Source organism: Cherax quadricarinatus, chromosome 9, assembly GCF_038502225.1.
Source record: "Cherax quadricarinatus isolate ZL_2023a chromosome 9, ASM3850222v1, whole genome shotgun sequence".
NCBI classification, from domain to species: Eukaryota; Metazoa; Arthropoda; class Malacostraca; order Decapoda; family Parastacidae; genus Cherax; species Cherax quadricarinatus.
The window spans coordinates 17,417,201-17,434,700 of record NC_091300.1 but is presented as its reverse complement, the minus strand read 5'-3'; the positions used below and the strand labels follow the sequence as shown (position 1 = coordinate 17,434,700).

General features: G+C 47.8%; 1 protein-coding gene across 4 annotated transcripts in view; it reads right to left on the bottom strand.

Moving 5' to 3' along the window:
* The window catches only part of LOC138852465 (carboxyl-terminal PDZ ligand of neuronal nitric oxide synthase protein-like), a 640,924-nt gene that overhangs the window by 8,375 nt on the left and 615,049 nt on the right, over nt 1–17,500 (bottom strand). For all 4 annotated transcript variants that reach the window (XM_070083268.1, XM_070083269.1, XM_070083270.1 and 1 more), the window contains one exon: nt 9,761–9,850. In XM_070083268.1, coding sequence (XP_069939369.1) covers nt 9,761–9,850 — 90 coding nt within the window. The remainder of the gene's footprint in view (nt 1–9,760; nt 9,851–17,500) is intronic.

Sequence of the window (17,500 nt, the reverse complement as noted above, 5' to 3'; positions counted from 1 at the left end):
TGCACATGACTGACCACAGCATGGGTGATGCTGCCTGCACATGACTGACCACAGCATGGGTGATGCTGCCTGCACATGACTGACCACAGCATGGGTGAGGCTGCCTGCACATGGCTGATCACAGCATGGGTGAGGCTGCCTGCACATGACTGATCACAGCATGGGTGATGCTGCCTGCACATGACTGACCACAGCATGGGTGATGCTGCCTGCACATGACTGACCACAGCATGGGTGATGCTGCCTGCACAAAGGGTACACAATATATAGCCCACCACCACCACAACAACAACAAACAACAAGAACAACAACAACTAAGCAGGCAACCCAAGCAGCTAAGAACTATAACAAAGAAAAACTTAATATTTATTGCAGGTACATAATTATAAGTTAGATGGTTGGTAAGACTTAAGACTCCCCAGGCAGCTCTAAGACTCCCCAGGCAGCTCTAAGACTCCCCAGGCAGCTCTAAGACTCCCCAGGCAGCTCTAAGACTCCCCAGGCAGCTCTACACGATGGTGTGAGCACTGTGAGTCTGACTCTCTCAAAAACTGAGGCGAGTGAAATAAACTCAAAAAAAAAAAAAACACAGAAGATAGAAGAAAAAGAAGAAGAAGAAAGATGAGAAGACAGAATAAGGATGTTCAGAAAAAAAAAATTGTACATTAGGCATGAGAATAGTGAAAATAGTGAATGACAGAAAGAATTTTGTGTGAGGTTGTAACAAGACTGACGGTTGTACTGGGATCAACGTTGCTTCTTCACATTACTGCCATAATCTACACCCACTAAGTTCCTCAAAGTAATCTAATATAGGCGTGATTATCTAAACTGTGTAGAAAGTAGCCCATTTTAATTAGCGTACAAATTAATGATCAGGAAGCAGCAACTTTCCCTCAAGAAAGAGAACAACAGGAAGAAAATTATACCATGGAAAAGTGGTATACAATAGTAAGGTTAAAGATGACGGAGGCTATTACAGGACGGAGTATCAAACCTCCATAATCTCTGCACTGAATAACCACTACCGCCGTCAAGGGCAAGACCAACCATGCTGAACATAAAAATGGTATAAAATACCGACAGGATGTTAGGTAAGACACATATGCAACAGTTAGGTATCTTTATTTTGAAACGTTTCGCCTACACAGTAGGCTTCTTCAGTCGAGTACAAAAAAGTTGATAGAAGCAGAAGACGATGTAATCAGTCCATCACCCTTGAAGTTTTGAGGTGGTCAGTCCCTCAGTCTGGAGAAGAGTCTTGTTCCATAGTCTGAAACAATATGGAGTTGAAGTGACAGGATGGGGCCTTATATACCACCAAGAGGTGAGATGCAGGCCACTAGTAGATGTAAGAATGTAGTCGTTGGGAGGTCACGTCCCTCTCAAATCCAGCCATTCTCACTAGTAGAAGTTGTCCAAGTTGTTTTCTGTTCTGTACCAAGATACCATTGTGTTGCAGTGTCTGAGGGACTGACCACCTCAAAACTTCAAGGGTGATGAACTGATTACATCGTCTTCTGCTTCTATCAACTTTTCTGTACTCGACTGAAGAAGCCTACTGTGTAGGCGAAACGTCTCAAAATAAAGATACCTAACTGTTGCATATGTGTCTTACCTAACACCAACCATGCTCTTGTGGCTATGTGGGCAGCAAGTTGCAAAGAGCAACAGCCTGCTTGAACAAGCAATCAACAAGGAAGCCTGGCCAATCTTTGAGGATAGAAAAGCCCTCAAAGTCGGTCATAGATGCAGATAAGATATGGATTTAGCGCTTCACATAAACGATAAAAACTAATATTTTATGAACAAAATAAACCCTGAGCACAATAATACCTGGAGTACACCTGGAGGATGTTCCCGGGGTCAACGCCCCCTCGGCCCGGGCCATCACCAGGCCTCGCAGGGGATAAGGGCCTGATCAGCCACAGTGCATATTGAATATAATTATTAAATACAATAAATGTTAGAAGTACGAACATGTGTGATTTAGTGTTGTGGCAGACATCTCATTACCAGGACACCCACAGACATCACTTGTACCCAAGACACACATCACGAGAACTACATTCAGCGTCGCCAGGGAGATAAGATCAGAGGACGGGCATAGCAGGAGCTGGGACAGAGAATCTTCTTGCTAGTGTGAACTGCTACAATCATTACCATCTGACTGAAGGACGATGTAAGCTAACACTGAGATGTACTCGCTCGTCAGTGTGGAATTAAAGTGTCACACTCACCAACAGTGAGGAACCAGAGAGTGAGAAGTGAATATCCCGGTAGGGAGACAATAGTACCCCTGCCATCACTGAAGAACGGGTGAGAGTGAATACCCTGCTAGAGATAATGGTACCCCTGCCATCATTGAAGAACAGTTGAGAATGAATACCCTGGCAGGGAGACAATGATACCCCTACCATCAGTGAAGAACGGGTGGAAGAGGAATGAATACCCTGCTAGGGAGACAATGGTGCCCCTGACGTCAGGTGACGCTGATGTAGTAGCCATGGTGGCCCCCTGGTTGCTTTATTTAGCTTGGGTACCATCAGGTGATACACACGTCTTATCCTCACCTCCAACTTTCACCCACCACACGCACACATCAAGTAACACTTGAAACTCTCATACAACTTCCCGAGTCCGAGTTCATAATCGTCACAATCCCCTCAAGTTGCAACTTAGAGCAGGTTAAGATTACCTCACTGGTGAGATGATAATATCTAAGTGCCAGAAAGTTTTGATATGCAGGCTTGTTTAAGCTGAATTACACTTCACAGCCCATTCAAGATTTCCCCAGGAACATAATCTCTCCCCTTATATATCTATATGAGACGACGAGCGACACTGTGTTAGTGTGATGCAGACAGTGATAAGAGTGTAGGAGACAGCGTTGGAGTGAAGGGGACAAGTGGAGTGAAGGAGACTGTGATGGAGGTTGTGTTGGAGTGAAGGAGACTGATGGAGGCCGTGTTGGAGTGAAGGACATTCTGTTGGAGTAGTGGAGACTTTTATGAACAGGGTAAGAGAGAGTTCCACAGGAACGGTGGTGAGTGTCGTGCTGGGGACTGCTTGCTGTTAGCACCAATACACTGACTGACGAGGCCGTCAACTAGGAGGACTAGTTTGGGACCGGGTTGTGTGGACGATGGTAACTGCAAGTATTAACAGATAATAGAACGTTTGGGGGTGTCCTTAGAGACAGTTAGCCAGGATAACTGCAGTCCAGATGACTCGTTTTCAACACCACCTTTGTGGGCTTCCTGTGACCAACACACATACACACACACACACACACACATATATATATATACACACACACATACACACACACACACACACACACACACACACACACATACACACACACACACACACACACACACACACACACACACACACACACACACACACACACACTCACAGACCTGTATCACTAACGTGTATAGTATGCAAGGTCATGGAGAAGATCATCAGGAGGAGAGTGGTGGGGCACCTGGAAAGAAACAAGTGTATAATTGACAACCAGCACGGTTTCAGGGAAGGAAAATCCTGTGTCACAAACCTACTAGAGTTTTATGACAAGGTGACAGAAGTAAGACAAGAGAGAGAGGGGTGGATCGACTGCATATTTTTGGACTGCAAGAAGGCCTTCGACACAGTTCCTCACAAGAGGTTACTGCAAAAGCTAGAGGATCAGGCACACATAACAGGAAAGGCACTGCAATGGATCAGAGAATACCTGACAGGGAGGCAACAACGAGTCATGGTACGCGACGAGGTGTCAGAGTGGGCGCCTGTGACAAGCGGGGTTCCACAGGGGTCAGTCCTAGGACCTGTGCTGTTCTTGGTATATGTGAACGACATAACGGAAGGGATAGACTCAGAAGTTTCCTTGCTTGCAGATGATGCGAAGTTAATGAGAAGAATCAAATCGGATGAGGATCAGGCAGGACTACAAAGAGACCTGGACAGGCTACAAGCCTGGTCCAGCAACTGGCTCCTTGAATTTAACCCTGCCAAATGCAAAGTCATGAAGATTGGGGAAGGGCAAAGAAGACTGCAGACACAATATAGTTTAGATGGCCAAAGACTGCAAACCTCACTCAAGGAAAAAGATCTGGGGGTGAGTATAACACCGAGCATATCTCCTGAGGCGCACATCAATCAGATAACTGCTGCAGCATATGGGCGCCTGGCAAACCTACGGATAGCGTTCCGATACCTCAGTAAGGATTCGTTTAAGACTCTGTATACCATTTACATCAGGCCCATACTGGAGTATGCAGCACCAGTTTGGAATCCACACCTAGTCAAGCACGTCAAGAAATTAGAGAAAGTGCAAAGGTTTGCAACAAGACTAGTCCCAGAGCTACGAAGAAAGGTTGAGGGAAATCGGCCTGACGACACTGGAGGACAGGAGGGTCAGGGGAGACATGATAACGACATATAAAATACTGCGCGGAATAGACAAGGTGGACAAAGACGGGATGTTCCAGAGATGGGATACAGACACAAGAGGTCACAATTGGAAGTTCAAGACTCAGATGAAGTATTTCTTCAGTCATAGAGTAGTCATGCCGTGGAATAGCCTAGAAAGTGACGTAGTGGAGGCGGGAACCATACATAGTTTTAAGGCGAGGTATGATAGAGCTCATGGGGCAGGGAGAGAGAGGATCTAGTAGCAATCAGCGAAGAGGTGGGGCCAGGAGCTGTGACTCGACCCCTGCAACCACAAATAGGTGAGTACAAACAGGTGAGTACATATACAGGATTTTACACCTTCCTGTGAAGTGACCCTATAACCCTTCCTTTCCCCCCCATCTCTCTCCCTCTCCTCTCCTCTCTCTTCCTTTCTCTCTCTCTCTCTCTCTCTCTCTCTCTCTCTCTCTCTCTCTCTCCCCCTTTCTCTCATCCTCTCTCTCTCCCTCTCCCTCTCTCTCTTCCTCTCTTTCTCTCTTCCTCTTCTTTTATCTCTCTCTCTCTTCCCTTGTCACTCCCCCCTCTCTCTTACCTTTTCCCTCTCTCTCACTTTCTCCCCCTTTTTCCCTTCTTTTCCCCTCCTTCTAGGCTCCCCTTCTCTCTCTCCCTATCTCTCACGCTGTCCCCCTTTTTCTTTTTCTCTTTCTCTCTCTCTTTCACTAAAAAAAAAAAAATGGTTGGGACTCGCAGGAATCAGGGATCAGATGACAATGGTACTGGTAGGGAGGAATGGATGGAGGAACAGTGGAAAAGGATAGAGCAAGAATGGGAGAGAAAATTAGGAGAGCTTTCTGAAAAAATGGAGAAAGAGCTCTCTGTAAAATGGGAAAAGAGGTTGGAGAAGGAGACGAAGAATTGGGAGGCACAAGTCGAAACTGCAGGGTAAAGGTCCTAGAATTTGAGGTAAACAGGCTGAAGCAAGTCTCAGGGGTAGTGACCAGAGAAGACACACCATACGAAGATGAGAGGATGAACAGGAAGGAAGGAATATGAATTATGCTAAGGTCATATCAGCCTGCAAAGAAGGGCCAGGGAGTGGAAGGGAAGAGCAGATGGGTGCAGATGGAGAGGGAGATAGGTCGAATGCTGAGGCACAACCATGCTACCAAAAACCACTGGAAGAATCAAGGGAGAAAATGACCACATACAGACAGGAACCAGAGTCACAGAGGGAGAGGCAATGGGAGAAGGAAAGGGCAAAATCAGTGATTATCCATGGGCTTCGGGAGAGAGAGGAAAGGACACACACTGAAAGACGGCAGGAAGAAAGAAAGGAGATTGAGAAAATCATCACGGAAATAGGGGGAGAAGACATGGATGAGATTGTAAATTTTCAAAGAATAGGGGGGTACTTGAAGGGGAGAAATCGACCGATCAAGCTGATTCTCAGGACAGAAACAGTGCGGAACAGGATCCTCCAAGAGAAACCACGGTTGAAAAGCTCGGAAGAGTAAAAGAAGGTGTTCCTAGACAGAGACAGAACACAAACAGAGAGACGGCAGCTGAGGGAGAGGACAAAAAAGCGAAAGGAGCTAGGAAAGGAGACAAGGATGGAACCAGCAGAGGTCAGTCAGAGCAGAACAGAGCAGCAAGGGCAAGCACACACACAACTATCCTCAGAACCCCACAACCTATCACACCATCCCAACACACAATTCAATCCATACCCACAGCTTCCACCCAACCCCCAACCATAGAATCCCACAGTATGCTACCAGGTCTCCCACCCCCACAGGCCCCCCAAACCACAGTGTTGGAAAGAAAACTGAAGGTATGGTACACAAACGCTGATGGAATAACAAACAAGTGGGAGGAGTGGCACGAAAGAGTCAAAGAGGCATCACCAGACATCATAGCTATCACAGAAACCAAGCTTACAGGTAGGATAACAGATGCCATCTTTCCAGCGGGATACCAGATCCTGAGAAAAGACAGAAGGAACAGGGGGGGTGGAGGAGTGGCATTGCTGATCAAACACCGATGGAATTTTGATGAGCTGGAGAGAGGAGACAGCAGAGAAGAAAGTGATTATATAGTGGGAATGCTTCACTCTGGTGGTCCCAAGGTGATAATTGCAGTGATGTATAACCCACCACAGAACAGCAGGAGGCCAAGGCAAGAGTATGACGAGAGCAATAGAGCGATGGTTGACACACTGGCTGCAGTGGCAAGAAGAGCTCATGCATGCAGGGCAAAGCATGGGCGACTTTAACCACAAGGAGATCGAATGGGAGAACTTGGAGCCACATGGGGGCCAAGATACATGGAGGGCTAAAATGATGGAGGTGGTACTGGAAAACTTCATGTACCAACACGTAAGGGACACTACAAGAGAGAGAGGAGAGGATGAACCAGCAAGACTGGACTTAGTATTCACCTTGAGTAGTGCAGATATTGAGGACATCACATATGAAAGACCCCTTGGGGCCAGCGATCATGTGGTTTTGAGCTTCAAATACACAGTAGAGCTACAAGTGGAGGGAGAAGCAGGAAGGCCAGGACAAATGAAACCAAAGTACAGGAAAGGGGACTACACAGGAATGAGGAACTTCCTGAATGAGGTTCAGTGGGACAGAGAACTGGCAGGGAAGCCAGTTAATGAGATGATGGAATATGTAGCAACAATGTGCAAGGAGGCTGAGGAGAGGTTTGTACCCAAGGATAACAGGAATAATGGAAAAGCCAGGATGAGCCCATGGTTCACCCAAAGATGCTAGGAGGCAAAAACCAAGTGTGCTAGGGAATGGAAGAAATATAGAAGGCAAAGGACCCAGGAGAATAAGGAGAGCAGTCGTAGAGCCAGAAACGAATATGCACAGATAAGAAGGGAGGCCCAACCTCAATATGAAAACGACATAGCAGCAAAAGCCAAATCTGACCCGAAGCTGTTATACAGCCACATCAGGAAGAAAACAACCGTCAAGGACCAGGTCATCAGGCTAAGGAAGGAAGGAGAAGAGACAACAAGAAATGACCGTGAAGTATGTGAGGAACTCAACAAGAGATTCAAAGAAGTGTTCACAGAGGAGACAGAAGGGGCTCCAGAAAGACGGAGAGGTGGGGTACACCACCATGTGCTGGACACAGTACACACAACCGAGGAAGAAGTGAAGAGGCTTCTGAGTGAGCTAGATACCTCAAAGGCAATGGGGCCAGATAACATCTCTCCATGGGTCCTGAGAGAGGGAGCAGAGGCACTATGTGTACCCCTAACAGCAATATTCAATACATCTATCGAAACAGGGAGATTGCCTGAGGCATGGAAGACAGCAAATGTGGTCCAAATCTTTAAAAACGGAGACAGACATCAAGCACTAAACTACAGACCAGTGTCACTGACATGTATAGCATGCAAAATCATGGAAAAGATTGTCAGGAGAAGAATGGTGGAACATCTAGAAAGGAATGATCTCATCAACAGCAGCCAACATGGTTTCAGAGACGGGAAATCCTGTGTCACAAACCTACTGGAGTTCTATGACATGGTGACAGCAGTAAGACAAGAGAGAGAGAGGGGTGGGTGGATTGCATTTTCTTGGACTGCAAGAAGGCGTTTGACACAGTACCACACAAGAGATTAGTCCAAAAACTAGAGGACCAAGCAGGGATAAGAGGGAAGGCACTGCAATGGATCAGGGAATACTTGTCAGGAAGACAGCAGCGAGTAATGGTACGTGGCGAGGTGTCAGAGTGGGCACCTGTGACCAGCGGGGTCCCACAGGGGTCAGTCCTAGGACCAGTGCTGTTTCTGGTATTTGTGAACGACATGACGGAAGGAATAAACTCCGAGGTGTCCCTGTTTGCAGATGACGTGAAGAGTTCATTCGATCGAAGACCAGGCAGAAATACAAAGGGATCTGGACAGGCTGCAGACCTGGTCCAGCAATTGGCTCCTGGAGTTCAATCCCACCAAGTGCAAAGTCATGAGGATTGGGGAAGGGCAAAGAAGACCGCAGACGGAGTACAGTCTAGGGGGCCAGAGACTATAAACATCACTCAAGGAAAAAGATCTTGGGGTGAGTATAACACAAGGCACATCTCCTGAAGCGCACATCAACCAAATAACTGCCGCAGCATATGGGCGCCTAGCAAACCTCAGAACAGCATTCCGACATCTTAATAAGGAATCGTTCAGGACCCTGTACACCGTGTACGTTAGGCCCATAGTGGAGTATGCGGCACCAGTTTGGAACCCACACCTAGCCAAGCATGTAAAGAAACTATAGAAAGTGCAAAGGTTTGCAACAAGACTAGTCCCAGAGTTAAGAAGTATGTCCTATGAGGAGAGGTTAAGGGAAATCAATCTGACGACACTGGAGGACAGGAGAGATAGGGGGGACATGATAACGACTTACAAAATACTGAGAGGAATTGACAAGGTGGACAAAGACAGGATGTTCCAGAGACTGGACACAGCAACACGGGGACACAGTTGGAAGCTGAAGACACAGATGAATCAAAGGGATGTTAGGAAGTATTTCTTCAGCCACAGAGTAGTCAGTAAGTGGAATAGTTTGGGAAGCGATGTAGTGGAGGCAGGATCCATACATAGCTTTAAGCAGAGGTACGATAAAGCTCATGGTTCAGTTAGAGTGACCTAGTAGCGACCAGTGAAGAGGCGGGGCCAAGAGCTTGGACTCGACCCCTGCAACCTCAACTAGGTGAGTACAACTAGGTGAGTACACACACACACACACACAAACACACATACACTAACGGATAAAACATACACAAAATTATTTTTACCTATCGATACATCTGAGTATCTTGTATGTAATGTGTGTGTGTGTGTGTGTGTGTGTGTGTGTGTGTGTGTGTGTGTGTGTGTGTGTGTGTGTGAAATTACAAATAGGTGAATACAGTTAGAATAAAAGAGTTATGATCATATAACAGTTACATGTACCTGTCACACTGAAGGTGAGTAAGTCACAAGAACATAACACACGACGAGGTCAAGTGAAGCGGAAACATGACAACCCCAGTTTACCCTTCACACACTTAACACCCATAGCAACACAGGTCCACTCACAGCAACACAGGTCTAGTCACAGCAACACAGGTCCACTCACGGTAATACAGATTCAGTTACAGTTACACAGGTCCAGTCATAGCAACACAGGTCCAGTCACGGTAATACAAGTCCAGTCAAGGCAAAACAGGTCCAGTCACAGCAACACAGGTCACACCCACAGCAACACAGGTTACATCCACATCTACACAGGTCACACCCACAGCAACACACTCAGAGCAACCCACAACAACAACAACAACATTATCTCACCTTCTTCTTGCGCAGAGACACCTTCACACCGTCCGTGGACACTTCGAAGCTCACTTTCTTCTTCTTGATTCCTTTAGCTTTGAACTCGTACTGTGGGGAGAAAACACAATATTAATTCACTTAGTGTGCACTGACAGGAGTGGACTTTCCTACTAGCAGTGTAAGAGAGGGGGTTAAGTCATACCTCAGGGCTCGACCTCTTAATTACTACTACCGATTTCTGTTCGATCATACCTATTACTGAACCTGTGTAAGTCTGCCTCCAGTATTTCCTCACGTCCCAACAGCTCATCGGTGTCAACGGCGTCTGTGTCCCGTGGCTTCGTTTCTTCGCGTTTCAGACTTGTTCTAATCCATTATCTAGTCACCTAATCATTTATTGTAAGTCAGGCCGATGGCTCCCCAAACACTAGATCAATAGTCCCCAATCAATTTGAAAAGGTAAATTTAAAGAAGGGCCGCATTTTATAATTTTTGGAACTTTTATGAATATCAATAATATTTTGTAATTGTTGACACTGCAGTGTAGAACCAGACCCTTACACTATATCAAGGGTAACAGGGAGATGGCAGAAGCGACGGACTTAACCTTTCTATCTCCAGCAGCATCGGATTCACCGATCCCTCCATACGATACCCAATCGTATCGACTATAGTAATTGCTGGTGACATAGTCAAAAAGAAAACCCGAGGACTGTTCTTGTGCCTCTCGCTACGCGGCAGCCAAAATAAGATCTGGAGTCTATCAGACTTAGCCTTAATTGAAAAAAGAGAGGCGGTGGAAATTGAAACTGGCGGCGAGACAGTGTAAGGGGATCGCTTGCTGGCGTCTCCTCCACTTTAATTTCTCATAACCGACTTGTGAGGAAGGAAATGGGCTCGAGAGAATTACTCAAGTGAAGTACCATTACTGGGACAGGACAACACCACAACACTCACACCAGGGACATGACAACACCACAACACTCACACAAGGGACAAGACAACACCACAACACTCACACAAGGGACAGGACAACACCACAACACTCACACAAGGGACAGGACAACACCACAACACTCACACGAGGGACAAGACACCATCACAACACTCACACGAGGGACAGGACAACAACACAACACTCACACCAGGGGCAAGACAACATTACAACTCACACACCAGGGGCAGGACAACACCAAAACACTCACACCAGGGGCAGGACAACACCACAACACTCACACCAGAGGGCAGGACAACACCACAACACTCACACCAGGGGCAAGACAACACCACAACACTCACACCAGGGGCAGGACAATGCCACAACACTCACACCAGGGGCCAGGACAACACCACAACACTCACACCAGGGGGCAGGACAACACCACAACACTCACACCAGGGGCAGGACAACACCACAACACTCACACCTGGGGCAGGACAACACCACAACACTCACACCAGGGGCCAGGACAACACCACAACACTCACACCAGGGACCAGGACAACACCACAACACTCACACCAGGGGCAGGACAACACCACAACACACACCAGAGGACAGAACAACACCACAACACTCACACCAGGGGCAACACAACATTACAACTCACACCAGGGGCAGGACAACACCACAACACTCACACCAAGGGCAGGACAACACCAAAACACTCACACCAGGGGCAGGACAACACCACAACACTCACACCAGAGGGCAGGACAACACCACAACACTCACACCAGGAGCAAGACAACACCACAACACTCACACCAGGGGCAGGACAATGCTACAACACTCACACCAGGGGCCAGGACAACACCAAAACACTCACGCCAGGGGGCAGGACAACACCACAACACTCACACCAGGGGCAGGACAACACCACAACACTCACACCAGGGGCAGGACAACACCACAACACTCACACCAGGGGCAGGACAACACCACAACACTCACACCAGGAACCAGGACAACACCACAACACTCAAACCAGGGACCAGGACAACACCACAACACTCACACCAGGGGGCAGGATAACACCACAACACTCACACCAGAGGACAGAACAACACCACAACACTCACACCAGAGGACAGAACAACACCACAACACTCACACCAGGGGCCAGGACAACACCACAACACTCACACCAGGGGGCAGGACAACACAACACTCACACCAGGGGGCAGGACAACACCACAACACTCACACCAGGGGCAGGACAACACCACAACACTCACAACAGAGGGCAGGACAACACCGCAACACTCACACCAGGGGCCAGGACAACACCACAACACTCACAATAGAGGGCAGGACAACACCACAACACTCACATCAGGGGCAGGACAACACCACAAGACATCGCGGATGTATTATTAAGAGGTACAAAAACCGCCACACACCTGTCTCTATAAATCTCTCTGTAAAATACATTTGCATAAAACAAACTATGAACACACACACACACAAACACACACACACACACACACACACACACACACACACACACACACACACACACACACACAAACACACGCACACACACACACACACAAACACACACAAACACACACACACAAACACACACACACACACAAACGCGCGCACACACACACACACACACACACACACACACACACACACACACACACACACACACACACACACACAGAAGAGTGGTGGAACACCTAGAAAGGAATGATCTCATCAACAGCAGCCAACATGGTTTCAGGGACGGGAAATCCTGTGTCACAAACCTACTGGAGTTCCATGACATGGTGACAGCAGTAAGACAAGAGAGGGGTGGGTGGATTGCATTTTCTTGGACTGCAAGAAGGCGTTTGACAGTTCCACACAAGAGATTAGAGGAAAAACTGGAGGACCAAGCAGGGATAACAGGGAAGGCACTACAATGGATCAGGGAATACTTGTCAGGAAGACAGCAGCGAGTCATGGTACGTGGTGAGGTGTCAGAGTGGGCACCTGTGACCAGTGGGGTCCCACAGGGGTCAGTCCTAGGACCAGTGCTGTTTCTGTTATTTGTGAACGACATGACGGATGGAATAGACTCCGAAGTGTCCCTGTTTGCAGATGACGTGAAGTTTAAGAGAAGAATTCATTCGATTGAAGACCAGGCAGAACTACAAACGGATCTGGACATGCTGCAGACCTGGTCCAGCAATTGGCTCCTGGAGTTCAACCCCCACCAAATGCAAAGTCATGAAGATTGGGGAAGGGCAAAGAAGACCGCAGATGGAGAACAGTCAAGGGGGCCAGAGACTACAAACCTCACTCAAGGAAAAAGATCTTGGGGTGAGTATAACACCAGGCACATCTCCTGAAGCGCACATCAACCAAATAACTGCTGCAGCATATGGGCGCCTGGCAAACCTCAGAACAGCATTCCAACATCTTAATAAGGAATCGTTCAGGACCCTGTACACCGTGTACGTTAGGCCCATATTGGAGTATGCGGCACCAGTTTGGAACCCACACCTAGCCAAGCACGTAAAGAAACTAGAGAAAGTGCAAAGGTTTGCAACAAGACTAGTCCCAGAGCTAAGAGGTATGTCCTACGAGGAGAGGTTAAGGGAAATCAACCTGACGACAATGGAGGACAGGAGAGGTAGGGAGGACATGATAACGACATACAAAATACTGAGAGGAATTGACAAGGTGGACAAAGACAGGATGTTCCAGAGATTGGACACAGTAACAAGGGGACACAGTTGGAAGTTGAAGACACAGATGAATCACAGGGATGTTAGGACGTATTTCTTCAGCCACAGAGTAGTCAGGAAGTGGAATAGTTTGGGAAGCGTAGTGGAGGCAGGATCCATACATAGCTTTAAGCAGAGGTATGATAAAGCTCACGGTTCAGGGAGAGTGACCTAGTAGTGACCAGTGAAGAGGCATGGCCAGGAGCTTGGACTCGACCCCTGCAACCTCAACTAGGCGAGTACAACTAGGTGAGTACATACACACACACACACACACACACACACACACACACACACACACACACACACACACACACACACACACACACACACACATACACACACACACACACACACTGGTCAACCCCAGTGCAACCAAACACTAAACCAAAACACCCATGCCATATCCAATGGCCCCACCCACTGCATTACAAACTCCACCCCCACAACAACCACCCATAGTTCCTTATCAGGTCTCCCACTTCCCCAACCCCTATATACCTCCCAGACCACAATCTTAGAAAAGAAGTTGAAGGTGTGGTATACAAATACAGATAGAATAACAAATAAGTATGAGGAGTGGCATGAAAGAATCAAGGAGACATCCCCAGACATAGCACTCACATAAACAAAACTCACCAGAATAACAGATTCAATCTTTCCATCCGGATATCAAATCCTCAGGAAAGACAGAGGGGAGAGGGGGAGGAGGAGTTGCACTGCTCATTAAAAACCAGTGGGGTTTTGAGAAAATGGAAGGAATGGATGGCATGGGCGAAAGGGACTACTTAGTAGGAACAATCCAGTCTGAGGGACATAAGGTGATAATTGCAGTAATGTACAACCCACCACAGAACTGCAGGAGGCCAAGAGAAGAATACGATGAGAGCAACAGAGCAATGGTCGACACACTAGCTGAGGTGGCCAGGAGAGCACACATGGGGGGAGCAAAGTTACTAGTTATGGGTGATTTCAATCACAAGAAGATTGACTGGGAAAACCTGGAGCCCCATGGGGGTCCCGAAACATGGAGAGCCAAGATGATGGATGTGGTACTGGAAACCCTCATGCATCAACATGTTAGAGACACTACCAGAGAGAGAGGAGAGGATGAACCAGCAAGGTTGGACCTTGTATTCACCTTGAGTAGTTCGGACATCGAGGATACCATGTACGAAAGGCCCCTGGGAGCTAGTGATCATGTGGTTCTGTGCTTCGACTACATAGTTGAGCTTCAAGTGGAGAGAGTAGCAGGAATAGGTTGGGAAAAACCAAACTACAAAAGGGGGAACTACTCAAGCATGAGGAACTTCCTGCAAGACATTCAGTGGGAGAGGGAACTGACAGGAAAACCAGTACAAGAAATGATGGACTATGTGGCAACAAAATGCAAGGAGGCAGAGAAGAGATTTCTTCCCAAGGGAAACAGAAATAATGGGAAGAACAGAACGAGTCCTTTGTTCACCCAAAGGTGTAGGGAGGCAAAAGCTAGGTGTACTAGAGAATGGAAAAGGTACAGAAGACAGAGAACTCAGGAAAATAAAGAGATTAGCCGAAGAGCCAGAAACGAATATGCACAGATAAGAAGGGAGGCTCAGCAACAATATGAAAATGACATAGCATCGAAAGTCAAGTCTGACCCGAAGCTGTTGTATAACCACATCAGGAGGAAAACAACAGTCAAGGACCAGGTAATCACACTGAGGAAGGGTGATGGGGAATTCACAAGAAACGACCGAGAGGTATGTCAGGAGCTCAACACGAGATTTAAAGAAGTATTTACAGTGGAAACCAGTAGGACTTCAGGATATCAGAACATGGGGGTACACCAGCAAGTGCTGGATGAGGTACATATAACCAAGGAGGAGGTGAAGAAGCTGCTATGCGAACTTGACACCTCAAAGGCGGTGAGACCAGACAACATCTCTCCATGGGTCCTTAAAGAGGGAGCAGAGATACTGTGTGTGCCATTAACAAAGATCTTCAACACATCAATTGAAACTGGGCAACTCCCTGAGGTATGGAAGATGGCAAATGTAGCCCCAATTTTTAAAAAGGGAGACAGACATGAGGCACTAAACTACAGACCTGTATCACTAACATGTATAGTATGCAAAGTCATGGAGAATGTAGACAGCCTGTACTGTCTGCACAGACAGCCTATGCTGTCTGCCAGCTTAGTTCATATTTTGCACCATGCTGGTGCTGCCACCTATAGGCATTGCCACTTCAGCCTGCCTGCCCTTGCCACGCTCTCACTCTGGCGTCACTCTTCACTCAGTCAAGAAGTGTCCTCTCTCGTGGCATGGCCCTCCCAGGCCATGGGCACAAACACACAAGCCTGTGTACCCACCACGACATAACAATAAAGTAAGAAGCCTCCAAAGACATTTATCATTAACCACCCGCTTACAGCCTACCAAACAAACCATTAAACATTGGTAGCAGCGGTGGTCGCAGCAGTTGTTTGCCTGGGGAAAGGAAGGAAGAGGGATGAAGTCATCTTCACTTCATCATCCCATGCAAGAAGCATCCGTCTCTCAACGAGTTATCCTGATGTCGTGTCTGCACGTTTCAGCATCCAGACACAGGTACAAGCAGGATCCAGCCGAAATTCGCCGAATTTCTTCGAGAATTGTAAGTGGCGTCCCAGCGACCCCACGCTACAGTGTCCCACGCTGTTTCTCTGTTTCTCAAGTCACGTGTTCAGCGTCACTTGTATGTTGCTGTTGTTGTTCAGCTCAGCACAGCTGTTTCAGCAAGCCAGAGGTGAGTTTTGTGGTGATTTCTGCGTCCAGTGTGAGCTTCTCCACATGTTTGTGGGTGGGGGAGGAGAAGAGGAAGTGGCCGTTCCTCACCTTGCCCATGCTCGCCCAACTCACGCTCACCCGTCTACCATACACTCACCATTGCCCACTCCCTCTGCTGTGTTTTCTGCTGTTTTCCATGTGAATTCATTGCCAGAGCTGTGTATCCGAGTGCCTGAGGCCACTCTGAAGCTACGTGGATCAGCATGCCACGTAAATCATGACACCATGTGGATCACGATGCCACGTTGGGTGTGGGCGAAGTCACGTGGACCTACAAGCTACGTGAGTTACCAGATGTCGCAGGCCACATGGTGTGGTCTGCTGCCCGCATCACAATAACGTCACCGACGATGCTGCCCGACTTCATGACGCCACAACGTCTGCTGACGTCACCTCACGATGTCTGCTGACGTCACCTCACGATGTCTGCTTGACGTCACCTCGAGATGTCTGCTGACGTCACCTCGCAACATCACATGATGTCACATCGAGTGTTTCTAGTAATTATTTCAGTATTGTCGAGAAGATTGAGAGAAGATATATGTGTGTTAATTAATTCCTCTCAGTCAGTGTTCTCACATGTTAGTGTACCGTATGTACCGCGGGTGTGTTTAAAGTTTCTGTGTGTCCAGTGAGATTTGAGCCAGACCTGACAAGCACCACTGTGCTAAGTCACCCGTGTGACCAGCGCGTTTGGCAGCTGATTACTCAGCCCCGAGCGACCGAGCCCTTTTGTACAGAAAGCTCTTATGCTCGTCGCTCGTGATGTTCTGCAGAATCATACCTGCTACGATTCCCATTGAGATTTGTTTCACTTCACCTCCAGACCTTCAGAGTGCAGTTATATGTAGAGAAACAAGTCTGGGGATGCTTAAACTAACCTCTGCTATAACTCCAACTGCCGAGAGAATGACACTCGTCAAGCCGCAGTTAGCCCTATCGGCAGGCGCTGTGTCAGCCTCGTGTCACAAACTTCAGTGAGCGGCCTGCACAAAGATGATGTCACTGACTGCTAGCTCTCTCACTGCAGTCTGGTGTATGATGTTACGACTCCCAGGTGCTTCGCCCAGTCGTCTCTGCCACGACTCGCTCCACAACTCGCTCCACACTCGCGGGAAGTGACAGCCCAGTGACAGTACAAGCCGAGAAGTGTTCTCCTGAGTCGCTTGCCAGAAGTCCTGCCCAGTTGCCGAGTTTTGTCGACGCCTCACTCGAGGGCACCAGCATG